The sequence below is a fragment of the Simochromis diagramma genome, unplaced genomic scaffold (genome assembly GCF_900408965.1).
Source record: "Simochromis diagramma unplaced genomic scaffold, fSimDia1.1 OVJJ01000753.1, whole genome shotgun sequence".
NCBI lineage: Eukaryota > Metazoa > Chordata > Actinopteri > Cichliformes > Cichlidae > Simochromis > Simochromis diagramma.
Genome location: NW_024387523.1, coordinates 7,352,173 through 7,368,518, shown reverse-complemented (window position 1 = coordinate 7,368,518; position 16,346 = coordinate 7,352,173). Strand labels below are relative to the sequence as shown.

At 40.5% G+C, this 16,346-nt stretch overlaps 2 protein-coding genes across 4 annotated transcripts in view; both read right to left on the bottom strand.

Moving 5' to 3' along the window:
* The window catches only part of LOC120726390 (histone-lysine N-methyltransferase 2B-like), a 33,177-nt gene extending 24,559 nt beyond the window's left edge, over positions 1-8,618 (bottom strand). Inside the window, exons 1-5 of one of the 2 annotated variants that reach the window (XM_040019921.1) lie at positions 8,221-8,618; positions 2,586-4,128; positions 2,196-2,362; positions 802-888; positions 531-687 (exon numbers count right to left, since the gene is read on the bottom strand). In XM_040019921.1, the coding sequence (XP_039875855.1) occupies positions 531-687; positions 802-888; positions 2,196-2,362; positions 2,586-4,128; positions 8,221-8,523 (2,257 nt within the window). In that variant the 5' untranslated portion in view covers positions 8,524-8,618. The remainder of the gene's footprint in view (positions 1-530; positions 688-801; positions 889-2,195; positions 2,363-2,585; positions 4,129-8,220) is intronic. The other variant, XM_040019922.1, reaches the window with a different exon arrangement.
* A 2,463-nt stretch (positions 8,619-11,081) lies between these two features.
* LOC120726400 (gastrula zinc finger protein XlCGF52.1-like) lies at positions 11,082-15,926 on the bottom strand. Of its 2 annotated transcripts, none has more exons than XM_040019953.1 (5): positions 15,632-15,736; positions 15,329-15,448; positions 15,087-15,202; positions 13,027-13,170; positions 11,082-12,941 (listed from the first exon to the last, which is right to left on the bottom strand). In XM_040019953.1, the coding sequence occupies exons 2-5, from the start codon at positions 15,417-15,419 to the stop codon at positions 12,285-12,287; spliced, it is 1,008 nt and encodes a 335-aa protein (XP_039875887.1). In that variant the 5' UTR covers positions 15,420-15,448; positions 15,632-15,736; the 3' UTR covers positions 11,082-12,284. The 2 variants fall into 2 exon arrangements, with proteins under 2 accessions (XP_039875887.1, XP_039875886.1); XM_040019952.1 differs by lacking the exon at positions 15,632-15,736 and adding an exon at positions 15,842-15,926 and having other exon boundaries at positions 11,434-12,941.
* Positions 15,927-16,346: the final 420 nt, after the last annotated feature.

Below are 16,346 nucleotides of genomic sequence, written 5' to 3'. Positions count from 1 at the left end.
GGGGAAGTGCCTTAAGCCTGTATTTTTTAATAACAGCCACCAGGGGGCATTCTTTGTGGCTACAACTTTATTGGCTCAGTCATTCATTTCCTTTCATAATAAGGGGGGAAAAAATACATTGCTAAGCCCACTTTTTAAATGTTGGTTATTGTAAGCGTTACGAAAAAAAAGGGTTATCCAGGATAAGCTCACTAGTAAGTCTGTGGTTTCAAAGTCAGGTACTCCCTTCGGTCATTATATCCAGTTACAGAACACCTAAAAAAAGGCTCACCTCAAACCAGTGAGTGACATTCATGGTAGCCATGTCCAGCTTTTACACAGTCTATGGTTTTGACACTTAAAATATAAACTGTGTCTCTTATACATTAACAGGGATAGGACTAAAAAACACTGAATAATAACTGAAGTGTCAGTCCCTCATTCTTTTCAAGCCTTAAATAAAATTTGCTGCACATACACAGTGCAGAGATATCTTTAAAGGAACGTTAACAACTCCATTCTTAAAAACTACACATGGAGGTGGACTGTACCTTCAGCTGCGGGAGAAAAGGTGATGCCCTCTCTCTCGTGAAGTGGCAGAGCGCTGAGTCTGGGAATGTCATCTGGCACCATGGCACGAGGCTGCCCCAAAGCCACAGCTGCTGCCCGGCACACGTGTTTGATCCTCGGACCACCAAGAGGCTGCTCCTGCATACAGAGACATACAAATTCAGTGAACTCAGGTAATATTTAGTTAATGAAAAATGATACTAGTATTGGCGATTAACAGAAAAGAAGAAGAAAGAAATGCACATTTATTACCTGACGAGCAACATCTTTGGGAGGCAGGCCAACTCTCCTCCTCCTCCTCCTTCCACTCACTGGCATTCGTGTTTCTCTAGAGCCCAACTGTTCAAACAAACAGGAAAATCAAGGTCTCATTTAAAAGATACTACGTCATTAGCTTCTCAAATAAATGGCTAAATCACAAGCATCACAACTGAAAAGCCCTAAGCTTCTGGCAGATGTCATATCAGTTTTATTGCTATTGGTCAGTAATCAGGACGGTCTACTGAACAGGTCCCTGAACTGTGCTGCAAACATGTAAAATTAGGTGAGAACACTTGAGTTTTTACCTCTCATTTTTTACGTTGATTGTTTCAGTGAATTGTTTTCATAATACAATAAATACAGAAACAATGTAAAAAGTGCCCATTAAAATTTTCCAGAGGTTTTTCTACAACTGACATCTGTTTAATGTGCTTTATCTGAACAATGCAAATAATATATTCAATTTGACTAGATAACAAACAAATAATCAGAGAATTAGAGCCTTGAAAAACCAAACATGTCAGTAATAAAAGATGGTTAAGTTATATATGTTTTGTATATATCACGTTTGTTACTGTATACAAATAAATTAGCACCTACCAAAGAGGTTTTGGACTTGCAAAGCAAGCAAACAAACAAAATGAAACAAACAGCAGAACTATTTTAAGTCAAATGTAATTCATTCGTAAAGCTAAATCAGTAAAATACATGGAATTCTGTTAAGCGAGACTGTTTGGCACAATCACGCAAACATGCACAACGCCTGCTGTCAGCTTCTGGAAAAATCCTGTATAGGTATTGTTTTTTTACCTTCTCCTGGTAGGATATAAAGCAAAACTCTGATACAAGGTGGGGGTAATGCATCTACAACCTCTTTGCTGTCACCATTAAAACAAAAAACAAAGCAAAAGCAAAAGCAGAGGAAAAATGTGCTCCAACAGGCATCAGACGACTGATTTAGACCTCTGCTGCACAACCTAAGTGTAACTTGTCGATGTTGTTGCTAGCGCTTATGGTTATATGTTAATTATCTTGTGGCCGTATCCTGGTGTTTTACATGCCACAACAGAAACAAATAAAATGCTGGTACTTTCCCCCAAACATATTCACACCTCAAGTTTTTTCTAATTCTCTGTACTTTCCCTGCGTCCACTCTCTCTTCAGGACTTTTCTGACATTCTTGAGTCTTTATATTGATGCTATGATTATTCTTCTTTATACTGAGGAGATGATAGTTATTCTCTCACCAATATATAGAATAGGAGGACTCAGTTACCCTGAACAGTTGAATCACAGTAACTGCAGGCAGCATAGACATGAAATGAGGGGCAACATAAAAAGACCATACGAAGGGCCCATTAAAAGAAACAGAGAGCATTTCTTACCTGTGACAACTTCAGCTGCTTCTGTTGATCAATCTTGATGAGTTGGACTTTGGCTTTTTTCAGCAGGTGGAGCATCCTCTTATTGGCTCCACTGAGACCTAGTCGATGGCTGGGCCCACTGACTTCTGGCCCCTCGCAACTGTCCACTGTTACTTTTGGTGCTTCGACTGCGCCAAACCCCATTTGAAACAGGATAAAAAGTTGACTCCAATTAGAGGATTTACAAGCAAACACTACTACTACTACTACTACTATACAGTGGAACAATCACATTTATTTTTTTTTAAATATCTTTATGGAATATAATCCAAATTGCACTGATAAATAAATACTAACGTTTTAAATATTATACACCACAAGTTTTTCATATATTATACAACTTATCCTTACTCTTGTTTCCTTTATCTCCATATTCTGACGGCACTTGCGAGGGCGCTTCCACATCAGTGTTGACCACCACAGCTAGCTTCCTCACAACACCAGGTGAGTCCAACTCCTCCATCATGAGTTTGGACCTCCGTCTTTTCCTGACATGAGAGGTCAAACTGTCACCATCTTGTGCATAATCTCCATGAATGTCAGATGGTCCTTTCTTTTTCTCTGCCAGTTTTAACGTCAGTTTCTTGAGGTTCTTGTAGAACTCCAGGTGGCTCGTGCCTGGGCCGGGCTTTGAGATTCTTGACATGCCTGACGGGCTGTCAAAAAGAGATCTAGAGTCACTGTCCGACTGTAGCGATTTGCCTTCATAACCTGCCTCGAGAATGGATGCACTTGGTTTTCCGTCCTCTTTCTGTTGACTTTTCAGCCATGTTGACAGAGGGCCCTTCGGAAAAGGAATCATTTCCTCATCCAAGAATCTCTTTGGAGCTTTAATCACTCGGGAAGACCGTCCACTCGTTAATGGAGTGCAGGAGTTACTGGAGCTCTGGCCTAGTTCCTCTGAAAATGGCTTTGCCTTATTCTCCGATGGAGTAACATTCTGATCTTGGATCAGCAGCTCGTTGCCATCCTGTGTGTCTGTGGCTGGAATGGGTTCTGGCTCGTAGGTATAAAAAACACGCCTAGTACGAGGACGACCGAGTTTTGGCCCCTTAATGAGTGGAAGACTTTTTGTCTTCCTCCTGTAGCCAAACACAGATTTGCGCTGATGTCTTCTGTGTGCTCTTTTTTCAACAACATCTGCAGCCTCACACTCAAGGGGCATCGCCGCTTCTACCCCGCTCTGGGCGCCAGCCTCAGCTCCAGCCTCAGGAGAGGCACCCATACCTTTAGCAAACCTCTTCTTTTGTCGTTTCTGAAAAGATGCAAACGGCAAAGGCATCAGATGAGATGTGCGTCGAGGCTGCCCAATTTCAAAACCCTTGACGCGTTTCACAGACCTCCGCGTCAGGGACTGGTCCCTATCAGAGTCCTCTGACACCTCGCCTTCTTCTTTGATCCTCCTTCGAGCTCTTTCTGTGCCTTTAACTGCTGCCGTCACAGCATTTGCTGACTTGCCTTGCTTGGTGCCACCAGCTGAGGTAGCAGCTGCTTGATTTAACACGCCTGAATGTGCCGTTTCTCCTGCTTTTCTGAAAATATCAGGTGATTTTGTACCACTCTGTGTACCTGAGGCCTGCTTGTCTGCATGTTTGGCTTTTGCAGTGAGAGCTACCTGCTTTCCCTGTAGTTTGATTACATGCTTTGGTATTTCCTTCTCTTTTTCTTCGCTCTCTTTACCATCCAAGTCTTCTTTAGGAACTCTTGGTACAATTTTTCCAATCAGACCTGGCTTTGAGGTCTTGGGTATAATTTTTCCAATAAAAGGCTTTGCTTCTTGTGATTGGTCCAAAACATTAGGAGACTTTTCTTGGCTGAGTGATGAATGAGAAACAGCAGCAGAAGCCTTTTGTGGACGAACTGTTGTCATCCCAAATCCAGTGAACTCATCCTCCTGGAATAAAGCAGATAAAGTGCAATTTTTGAGTTGTATAAAAAAAGCATTCGGACAAGAAGTCATGTTAGAATTTCTTGATCTCTGTGACTTTGGCAGACAGCACAGAAAAATTGCATGCATACTTGCTACCTACAATTTCTCATTTTTTATGATAATATGTTAAAATATATCCAACAATATATATTAAATAAGAAATGAAAAAATGAAGAGAGAAACTGATTTTTATTTTCCCACAGTGACTGTGCTGGCTCCAAAAACAGTAGCCACTGTGTATAAAACAGTTAAATATGGCGTAAACAGACTTAAAGTGGAATCTTACTTGGAGCAGGAAAGACTGCTGCAGAAGCATCTTGTTGCATTTTATTTTAGTCTGGGTGCTCAACCTCACTCCGCTTCCATAACAAGCTATGCAAGCTAAGCTAAACTACCAAAGTGACAGTCAGAGCTGTCACTTACCTGTCACAACAAATCGCTTCATCACGTGGAAATCCCACAACACCTCTACGTAATCTGTAGTGGCCACAGATTAGTTTAAGAACCTGTAATGTAATATTTACATTTACAAAAAAGAACTTCCTGAGAACCTTTCATTTTAAAAAATGTGGTGTAAAATACAGGGATAACACAACCCCTAATTTTGAGTTTTTTTGAAAATAGATCTGATTTACATCAGCTTATCAAGTGCTTCTCACTGTTCCCCACTCTGGATTTAAACTTTGAGGACAGGTGCACTCTCTGTGTTTGCACCTTGTTTTTATTTATTGGCATTTGAGTCTGTTTGATTCGCTCACTGATATCTTGTGTGCCATGACTGTATATGTTTACCTACTAACATGTATTTGACTTATTTCTTATGTTTTTTAACCATTCTAGCCTTTGTACAGCACTTTAGTCAATGTCAGCAGTTTTTAAATGTGCTTTATAAATACACTCGAGTTTCAGTTTGACTTTGAACTTCTAAAGACAACAACAGGTGCCTGAGACTGCATACCTCTGCAAAGGCTATGCATCAGTCCCTAGATACTTGGATTCTAATATTTTAGCAGCAAGACAATTTCAGACATTTATTTCTTATTGCATTCTTTTTCTTCCCTCTAAGATATGACGCAAAATTTTAAATTTCTCCAATACTACAATTTAAAAAAAACTATAATAATATTCTGTTCATAACCTTTCAATTTGTTTTAATCCTGCCAACAACCACACACATTAAACCAATCACAGAATGCCTTTGGCTATAATAATATGAAAATAATTAAATGAGACCATTCAAAGAGCTTTCAGTATTCAGTTTCAAACAGTGATCAGCAGGTTTCAGCAGGCATTTGGGTTTCTCTGAATGTGACTGGGTGTTATCTGTTTAAGCCCAACTGAAGTTTCAGAACTTAAATTGCACACAGTCCACAACATCCAGAGACAGAGATGAAAAAGACTGCATCACCTTCTCACCACTTTCTGTTTCCACCATTTAAAGCTCAGGTATTCTGTTGAAAGTACAATCTAAGACCAGCACTGCTCTCTACTCTTACTCCTCCGTTGCATCAGAGCGCTGTAGATTGGATGTGCCAAATGAAAAGTCTGTCAATCTGTTAGTCAACCATAAATAATGACTTGGGCCCATTCACTCCCTTTGCACATTCTAATCTGTAGCTAGATATGCTGCAATATCATCTCAATAATGGAATAGGTTCTGGGCAATTTGAACCCTATTCTTCCCTGAAAAAAAAATATTTATATTCACTTATTAAAAACATAAAGGCAAACTCTCTTTGCAACAGCATCTTAAGTAGAGTTTGGAGTTAATGCACATTTCTACCGCTGATGCAAAGGTTGCATTAAAGTGAAAGAAACCTCAAACAAGCAGTTACATCCATCTTTACACTCAGAATAAGAGTCTACAGATTTATCACCACTGAAACTCCCCTAACGATATCTATTCTATAACTGCAGTATACATGAGTGTTAGAGATACTCCAGTTGAGCACCAGCACCCACAAGCTTTATTATGAGCCATGTGACCCTGTTACAGTCCAGCCTAAAGGGATTGCATCAGTGAAGTCTGACAGACATTAAAGCTCCCGTGATTAGATCTGATATATGAGATTATATTATTATCACAATCCAGCCTGACAGGGGCTAAAAAGAGGCCACTAATAAGAACAGTGGAAGTATAAACACATTATGTAGAGTAAGAGTCTTTACATTACCCATCAGCTGGATGGATCTGCAAAAAGTACAATGAAAATGCTACCAAGACTTCATTCTTACCATTTAATTTAATCACAACAACAATCACCCCAAAGGGCTTTATACTGTAAGCTAAAGACCCTAAAATGTTATAAAGAAACCCCAAAAATCAGATGATGCCTTATGAGCAAGCACTCTGAGACAATGGGAAGGAAAAACTCCCTTTTAACAAGATCCTCCAACAGATCCAGACTAACTGAGGGGCAGTAATCCACTGAGACAGTTGTGGGTGATGGGTAAGAGAAGAGAGCAGAGAGAGACATGACAAAGGACAAGCTATGGGAAAGAGAGGGCCAAGTTTAATAATTACTAATGATTAAATGCAGTAGTGGTGTATAAATACACAGAGTGAAAAGAGCTGAGTGAAGAAGAAACCCTCAGTCATCGTGGAAAACCCCCCACAGCATAAGCCTAGTGCCGCATACCTAATGGACGTTTCAGGGTCACTTTTGCCAGTCATAACTGTATGCTTTATGCAAAAGCAAAGTTTTAAATCTTGAAAGTAGCGAGAGGTGCAGAAGGGCCTGATACCTTAATGCTCTGCCTCCCTTTCTAGTTTTAAAAACTACGAAACACAAGTAAGCACTTTTACCATGAGGTCATAAATATGAAGGAATCTGATTATTCTAGATTTTGTATGTGAGGAAAATTATTTTTACAATTCTGTCCATGCACCTCTGAAGTACGTGAAACAGATGATCAGAAACAAATGTATCCAATCTTCGATCAAAATTTCTTTAAGAATGCATTTTATTAAAGGCTAAGGAGCTTGGAAAGAAAAGCATCTGGACCTCCTTTTTCCTTTTTTTGAAGACGTTTCACCTCTCATCTGAGAACCTTCACAGACCATTTTATTAAAGTTAATTCTTAATGTCAGATCACCTCACGTGAAATGTCAAATGCAAGTAAACAAAGAAAGCATCTTTTGTCGAAGCAATGTGATTTTGCTTGCAAATCCTCTGGTGCAACATGTAGAGAAAACCTACTTCAGGCGGTTTAATCATTAACTTACATGGGAACATGGAAAGAAGGCTGAGGGTGGTCGTAATGAGCGTTTTGTAAACAAAGACTGCTCACATTTAGTACTGGGCTTTCTTTTTGTTTAAGCCTGGTTCCCTATGTATAATATATAATTATACTGCCGAGTTTCCGTTTATTTCTCTTCCTGTAGCATCTCACGTTAGTCTTACGTTCAAAACAGCGAACGGGTCAGCTGACCTCTCTGACGTGGAGAGTACCGTCCCCAAAGTCATGAGCGGTGGCGGCGGCTGTTAACTACGACAAGATTAGCGGCACAGGGTGGGAACTTCAACTCACAAACCGTGTCGAGGGAGGGAGGGAAAAAGAAACAAAGACATCTACAGGCTTCCACAACAACAACAAAAACTCCCCCTCACCTCTGCGGAAGTTTCCATCTAATTATCGTTTTTCTTTCATGCCAACAAACTCAGCGGGACACAGGCTTGATCTATATATATGTAAACAGCGTACAGCTTTGATATGATCATTTTAAAACAAACAACGAACTTCAAATATGTACAGAAGTCATCACACTAACAATACACATCTATAATCCTCACTAAAACACTGCAAACACAAGCGGCCAGCTACATTTACAGTGTGGGATCACTGTTGGCTAAAACTAAATGAAGCTTACCCTACAGGCAGGCGGCTAGCTTCTGTTGCTAGCTACACTGTCGCTAACTAGCGGTACGTCAGCTAAAATACGCTTACTAAGGAAAGAGAGCCTTTGAATGCAGCTCTTTTTGAATAACTGCCTTTATTCGTCTTTTAAGGCGACTATTTCCCGTAGAGCTGACACGCTATGTTTAGCTTATTTACCTCCTCGCTGTTGCTGGACTCGAAACCCGCATCTCTCCGCCGCCTGTGCTTCTCCTCCAGCCCGAGGAGGCGCAGGAGGGACGGATCCTCGCTTAACGCAAGGCCGATGTTGACGGGCCTCGGCCCTCCGGTAGGCAGCTCCGTCTCCTCCGAGCCCAACCTTCCGCGTCTGGTACGTTTCTCCGAACGCTGCCTGCTGCGAAGCGTGCACGGCCGGCCCGGAAAACGAGCCCGGGCCGGTGTCTGGCTACTCAAGCCCGCGACAGCAGCGGGAGAAGATAATCCGCCTCCCGATGCCGCCATTATTTACTACACAACAACACGGACGGCGCGCCAGCAGAGAGTGGCTGCAGCGATATGAGTGGCAAGATGACTGCTGCGACGCAAAGGCGCGAGATAGAAAGAGGCACTAGTGCATCATGGGAAAACGAACTTTCCGCCCCGCAGAGGTGCCACGGTACTCCCACTCCAGTAAACTGGAAACTATGAGATGTTACTGATGCAAAGTAAACACTTACACACACTCTCACAACAGTACTATCAGTATATTCACATTCTTTTCATCTTATGTTTTTTTTTTATTATACTTTGGTTGTTCAATAACTTCAGACTGGAAGTCAATAGACACTTGATGGTCTAGCTAACCTCTTTTATATTGCTTATTGCATGCATGTGTTTTTTGGTGGTGTGCTTAATGTTTAGTTTTTCTTTAAAGTGTCCTTATGTAGCTTTAACCCCAACACCAAGCAGGAGTGGCACTCCCAAGCTTCCTGTATCCCAATTACAATGACAATGAAGGCTCCCCATATAACTGTCAATTACTTTATGTTATAAATGTGCAAATTTAAATTGAATAATTGTAAAAACATGTTTCTTCACGCAATAAGTTTGAATATGGTGTAAAATATAAACTCACAATGCAATGATCTGCAAAGTCTATATTCTAAATAATTGTTTGAAAGGGATGCTTTACAGACAATATGGAAACCTGCCATGATGTACAGTTTGGAGAGGCCAAGCTGGAGGTGGCACAGTTGAAGATGCTAAGATTTTCATTGGGAGTGACCAGGAAGGTCAGGATTAAAAATGAGCACGTCAGACGGACAGATCAGGTTGAGGGGTTTGGAGGCAGTTAGAGAGGAAGAGAGAGATGGTTTGACAATGTGCAGAGGAGGGATAGTGGATATACATGCAGAGGGTTCATGTGACAGGGGATGATACTAAAGATAGGATTAAATGAAAGCAGATGATCCTCTGTGGCGACACCTAGAGGGAGCAGCTGAGAGAAGAGGAGGAAGAAGATTGTAATTAAATGAGTTCAACAACAATAGTAGTAGTATAAGAACTGTGGACTAGGTAGAAAGAGGTAAAATTGTTAGAGCTGGTTAGCATGAAGTAAATTAACTCACAAAAGTCATTGCCAATAAATAAATAAATAATCTCCTCAAGGTCAGTGGCACTCCTCTTAGATCCACTCTAAGATCAGTTATACATTTAATAATATCAACTACTGTGTTTGGTGCTCTCTGGCCAGGTCACTCTTGAAATATAAGTTTAAACAAAGGATGTAATAAATATAAAAACAGTGGCACTGTCCGCTTCTTACCACTGGTAAACCCCGCCCACAGTGGTACAACTCGATGAACTTTATTCAAGCAGTTACACGTATCAGATTTGTTTAAAGAAAAATGTTCTTTCATACCAAAATCACTCTGTTTTTTTGTTTTGTAAATCTTAGCAATATTATTTCTATAATACCTAAAATTTCTTACTTTGCACACTCTGGATCTCTAGTGTTTTGTTTCTTTTTTTCTTAAAGCATCTAAAATATGTCTTAAGTATTTAATTTCTAATTTTGTTATTAAATAAAAGCTATTTAGAACCAATAAAACATCAAGTTAAAATTTAGAAGGTATGTTTCCAGCAGTCGTCATAGTCCTCTGGTCTGTCATGTATTGACAACTATTAGAGATTGGCTTCTTTCTTCTGGGAAACACAAATAGTCAAATATTAACCTTAATAAGTTAAAGTTGTGTTTTCTGTCCTAAATAACTCTGCATGTGTGTGTGTGTGTGTGTGTGTGTACGCATGCATGTAAGGCAGAATGTTTGTCAGCTTTTAAGATCATTTAAAACAGCAAAGTTGTTGTTTCAGTTCTCTAAAATGTCAAATAAGTACAGATATCTATTCACTTTGATTTTAAAGCTGCAGAGTTCATGCAGTACTCTGGCCATTTACTCAGTAAAATATTCATACCTTACATAAAAAGGAAGTCAGTACAAGTCAGTCTGGCACTCAAAAGTATCATCATTAAGTAAATATCATCAGTAAAATGATATAAAACCTAACAACACTGATCTAGCAGAATTGCCCCTATCACTGTTGTAACTGGGGAACCACGTAGTGAGCACTGAAATCTGAGACACTGCAGAATATAGTTAACTGAATAATGTAGTGGTGTAAAATTATCCAAACACAGCCACTTAGTCATATACCTTTCCCACTTCAACTGCTCTTCCGCACAAATATCTGACGACCCGCTGAAGTTCAAAGTGAGAATCACAAAGAGGAAGAAAGTGATTTTGAATGTGGAATGGTTGTTGGTGTCAGGCTGGCTGCTTTATTTCAGTATTTCAGAAACTGCTGATCTGCTAGCATTTTCCCAAACAATCATGTCCATTTTGTGGGGGTTGATGAAGGATAAGCTAATAGGAAGGCAACAGTAACTCAAATAACCACCAATTACAACCAAAGAATGCAGAAGAGCACTTCTGAATGCACAACACATGAAACGTTGTAGCAGATGGGCTACAGCAACAGAAGACCACACCTTGAGGCCCTTAGTGCCAACTGGGCATTGCTGCTGTGTGATGCCATCATCTAAACATGGACCAGAGGGACATTTTGATCACACATTAGGTCAAATATTTGTTCTAAAGTACAATCAAGTATTTGGGGGATAGTATCCACACATTATTAGTAGTACACTTAATAAAAAAATAATAAATAAAGTTCCATTCTAGTCTGTATAAAAGGTGTGAGTTCAACTAGATGCAGAGATTTAAAGAGATAAGAATTTGATCCAAAACACCTCAAAACAAGTAAAATGGTTCTTCATAAATTACTTACTTTCAGACTTATTCAAACTGAAGTGTTTTCCACATCATAAATATTTAAGTAAATATAATAATATAAAAAGGACAAAGACAGCACAGGAATTTGAGTACTGTTTAATGCAACAACTTCTGAAAAACAAAGAAAAAAGAAAAGAAAAGAAATGAAACCTTGAGACTGACTGTCTCTTGACAGAGAACCCTATATACTGCTGTACTGTAGTATTTAAGATTGTATCATGTTTGGGACTTACAGTGTCTGACTTCAGCTAAATACAAAACATTCACTGCACTTGTAAGAAATAACTTGTTGGTCTACAGTGAATAAAATACGTTACAGGTAATGTGGAGGTAATATGGACAAAATTAAAGAAGTCCAGCTACCTTCTTTTCAAGCTCTTAAGGATAGTCTGTAGAACATAAAACAACAGACACAATCCTCCATCAGAAAATGATAAAATAGGTGAATTATATAGTTACAGTTCAAGATAACTGACCTCTGGTGGCCGTGTGAGTAAGTGCACATGTGCTGGTGTCGCCACCTTTAGTTTTAGATCAAGTCAACCCACTAAAAACACAGAAAAACGAGATTTCTAGCACGTCTTTAACATTATAAAAGTGCAGTTTTACTCACGCTAAAGCAGTAGTAGCTGTGGGGTTAACCTAACAAAGCTGTGATGAGATTAAAGTGAGTGGACACGAACTAAAGTTTCCCAGTTGACTGTCAGGTATGTCTCTGCCTTCTGCCTCCAAACCATCCTGCTTCCTCACAGTGCAAACCCTGGTATTGCTTTCCAGGATAGCTTACACTGGAAGGATTAGTAAGAAGAAAAGGCCAAGGTGATCATGTAGTTAGAGTACTACCTGGTCTGTACAGGTCTGTGCAGGCTTCATTTTGACCATCATTTAATCTAAACACGTAATGACGAGTTGCAGTCTCTTCCCTTTATATTATGTATTTTCTGCTCCCTCCTCCCGCTCGGTGTGGGTGCTCTCATGAGCCTTTAGGCTGCTTTCTCTTGTAAAGCTCTTTGCACAGGTGAGGCAGGTGTATCTAGAGTTGTGAGCCGTAGCCTTGTGTGCGCTGAGCTGCTCGGGTTGAGCAAAGCTCTCGTCACACTGTATGCACGCATGTGGGTTGTGCCCGACTTGCTTGTGTGCCCGCAGGGCTAAGACAGAAGGAAATATGAGATCGCAGTCTGCTTCGGGACAGGGAATCTGGAGCTCGGAGGAGGAGCAGCCGTCTGTTGGAGGGTCACTGTATTCTTCGTGGTTATCTGCTCCCTCTTGTTTTATCCTCTTGCTGTCACCAGTCGCTCCTTGAGCTGCATGCTTGGGTTTACGCCCGCGTTTTTTGCCTTGCAGCTTAGCGTCACAGTTTATTTCCCTGGCAAATTTCTCCTGGTGCTGCAGGAGCTCTTCCTCCGTCTGGAAACTCTGATGACATTTGCAGCACTGGAAGGTGTTCAGGTCATCGGCTTGTTCTGGGGGCTGGGGGTGCACCGCAATGCGATGGCTGCGAAGTCGTGACGGGCTGGGGAAGGAAGCACCACAGTCCCTGCAGGGACACCGCCGTTCTTTACACTCGTGACGTCTGTGTTGGTTCAGCTGCAATATATTAAACAGTAAGAAATGGTACACTGGAAGCCTCCAGCACAGAAAAGAAGCTTTAAAATGCCTGCCATGTCCTCACCTCGGTGAAGGTAAAGAAGCTTTTCTGGCAGTAAGAGCAGACAAAGGCCTTCTCCTCTGTGCTGTGGGTGGCCTGATGCTTGCTGAGCTCCTCGGAAGAGGAGAAGAACTTTTCACATTTGTAGCATGTGAAGACAGTGTTACTCTGAAAAATCAGAAGAAATATATGTTTGTTTGTTTGTATTCATTCTGTAAATATTCACAGTAAGAAATTTAATCAGCAACAATGTGAATTTCCAGAAAGTTGATTTTGTACAACTTGATGTAATGTTTCATCTCATCACAGTTGCACAATGATTGAAAGTTGGACCACTGACTAACACCAGTTTCAAGACTGCTAATACTGAAATTTCTATGACCACTGTTGATCATGAGTGCTAATCACAGCACTGTAATATGATGAAAGATGTACTGTAAGGCCCCCTCTTTGGTTCAGAGATGGCTGTTCCCTTCTAACATAATTGCACTCCTTGACTCCCTGCTCAAACCACATGTATACATCTTCATCAGTGGAAAAGTGGCCACCGGCCTGTAGTTGTAAACATGCTGCATATTCTTGGTCTGGACTCTCTCGTAGGTCTGCTGTGTTGTGCCATCCACTTAGCCCATAGGTGTCAAACTCTGGCCCGCGGGCCAAATTTGGCCCCGCAGCCTAATTACATTTGGTCCGCGAAGCCATACCAAATTACTATTAGAGCTGGCCTACTGGTATTATACAGCTAATATATATATATTGTTTAGTATTAAGCTGTGCTTGTTCCATATTCAGTTTTCCAGCAAAACGTATTTGAGTCCATAAGAAAAGATTCATTCTTATATCTGGAGGAAGATTTTTTTTTTCAATAAATATTAATGTTAGCCCGTGACTTTGTTCCAGTTTTGAATTTTGGCCCACTGTGTATTTGAGTTTGACACCCCTGACTTAGCCAGAGGGTTGTTCGGTTTCCTCAACAGCGATCCTCTCGGCACATAAACACTTTCACTATATTACTTCGTTTGTTTGTCTGTATGGGCTGGTTCATGGCACACATTGACTTTCAAATGTCCCTCATTTGCACATTAACGATCATGAAACTGAGCTCATGGTTCATTATTAGTCAGTGGTGCTACTTTCAGTCGTTATGCAACCAAACTGTTTATAAAGTTGGGAAAATCTGCAGTCAGCTGAGCCTGAAGAAGTCACTGTGATGATGAACAGAATCAACTTTCTGGATTACTGGGCAATCATCAAGAAAACAGTGTGGGTTGTTCTTCATCATTCAAACATATATTGTCACAATTTCACAGTTCCAGCTTTTTAAATACATAGACTGTATATAAAAGATGTAATCCTCTTGCATATGACTTTGAGCAGAGGGTGGTATGTAGCCTTGTTGTGAAGCCAAGTGACACTACACATTCATAGGGTACAGAAGAGTTGACCTGAAGCCCACCCTGTTTGCATTTAATTTCTAACTCTTAGAAGAACCATAGTTTACAGCGTGAACATTATCTTGTAAACTAGCTATTGAGAACTTAAACTCAGGAGAAATGCAGTTACTAAAGCCACAAATCATGTGAGAAGTACAGCTGCTTTCTCTTTTGGACCTCTATATAATCTTTCTGTAATCAGAAGAATCTCCCCCTGCTGGCCACTGACAAGAGTGCAGGTTTGAGGCACTTTTGCTTTAGCTTCAAGCCTTAATTATAATCCATTGCAGACGTGTAGTAGTTTTTGCATTGTAAGGTAAATCTCACAACGATCACATGATCACAAAAACAGGGAGGCATGCTGATATTGACATGGATTGTCATGCTCCCCGTGTGATGATGAAATACACTTCTGTCGGACCTCAGTGGACTTGTGGATGCAGTATGATCAAGGCTTCAGTTTTCGTACCTGAACACATTTTCCATCATTTATCTACAGTCTATGTTCAGACTTGCTGCTTCTTGTTTTGATACCAAAATGATTATTTTTATTAATGCGTAACAAATTCAAAGATTAATAAATAATCCTGGAGAGTAAAACATTACACATCATGCATGAACTGCTGGGCGTATTTAGCCTGTTTTTCCCACCTGCTGCAGTTGCTGCTTGTACTGGTCCCGATGACTCTTCCTCATGTGTCTCTCTTTAGCTTTGGAGTTACAGAAGGTGATAAAGCACTGGAAGCACTGCAGACTCTCATGCTGATCTGCGTCACAGTGAGAAGAGTTGTTCAGTAAGGGTGGACTTATCATCAAAACATGTAAGCTGTTAATGTTGCTGTGACTGTGGCGGTTAGAAAGAGGAGTCACATTAATGTAAAATGTCATCTTACAGGGGGCGACCAGTGGCTCAGGCTTCATCTCCGCAGAGGTGGACCTCATGTCGTTTCCGACAACCACCTGCTCGATCTTCATCATTTCCATGCTTTCACACAGCACCCAGCCGCGTAAAGCTGCAACATGAGAGACATGTGACTCAGAACTGCAAACCTCAACCAGTTAGAAGAAACTGCAATAAATAATAATAATAAAAAAGAAAACAAACAAGCCCCCCCACACTGAGTTAACAGGATGTTTCAGGGAGGAGGGGGATCCTACATAATTCAAATCGGCTAGTATAAATAAAAGCAGCTCACGTTAGGCCTGAGCTAACTATTTAACAGAAGGATGGAGGTGAGGGATGCTGAGCTGCAACTAAAAGCGACATGACTCCATTGATATATTCAACCCGCACTATATTTTTATTATGTAGCCTTCCGCCTACTGTGACGCTGCGCTTTTTCACTTTAAACATGCATTTAATGAGCAAGCAGAGGTTCATAAACAATTTAAAAACGCCGTTTTACCGTTCAAAGCATCCACTGGGCGAAACGAAGCAGCAGAGCGAAACGTGCCAAAGTCACGTGACACGAGACCGTCCGCTATCGCGAGATTGTGAACACCTTTTTCTCAAATGTTGGTTTCTCCGCCTATTTACAGAAGGTGTTTTATTATTAATTACTATCATTATTATACATTTTAAAAGATAGTTTCAACATACATCCGTAATGATGTTGAATAGAATGAAAACGAACAGGAATCGTGGCATCCTTGCAGTGCACCAGGTTTATGGCGTTCAAATGATTTAACCAATCAACCAATCACAACGCAGCACCAGGCTGCAATTAAGAGAATCGATAATTGAAAATTATACATATTTAAACCTGAGACTACTGATCCTAAAATATATTAAAATGTTAGCTGTACCTCTTGTTCACACTGAACTTAAAAAAAAACTGGGTTCAAATACTTTTACTGCATGTAAATAGAACTCTTGGTCTCAATGAGACTACCTGTTTAAATAACAGACTT

Coding starts and splice junctions, on each gene's coding strand:
- LOC120726400 (XM_040019952.1), bottom strand. CDS start 15,419: ATGGAAATGATGAAGATCGAGCAGGTGGTTGTCGGAAACGACATGAGG. Junction 15,203..15,328: donor TGAGCCACTGGTCGCCCCCT/GTAAGATGACAT, acceptor ACTGTGACGCAG/ATCAGCATGAGAGTCTGCAG. Junction 12,942..13,026: donor GCTTCTTTACCTTCACCGAG/GTGAGGACATGG, acceptor AATATATTGCAG/CTGAACCAACACAGACGTCA.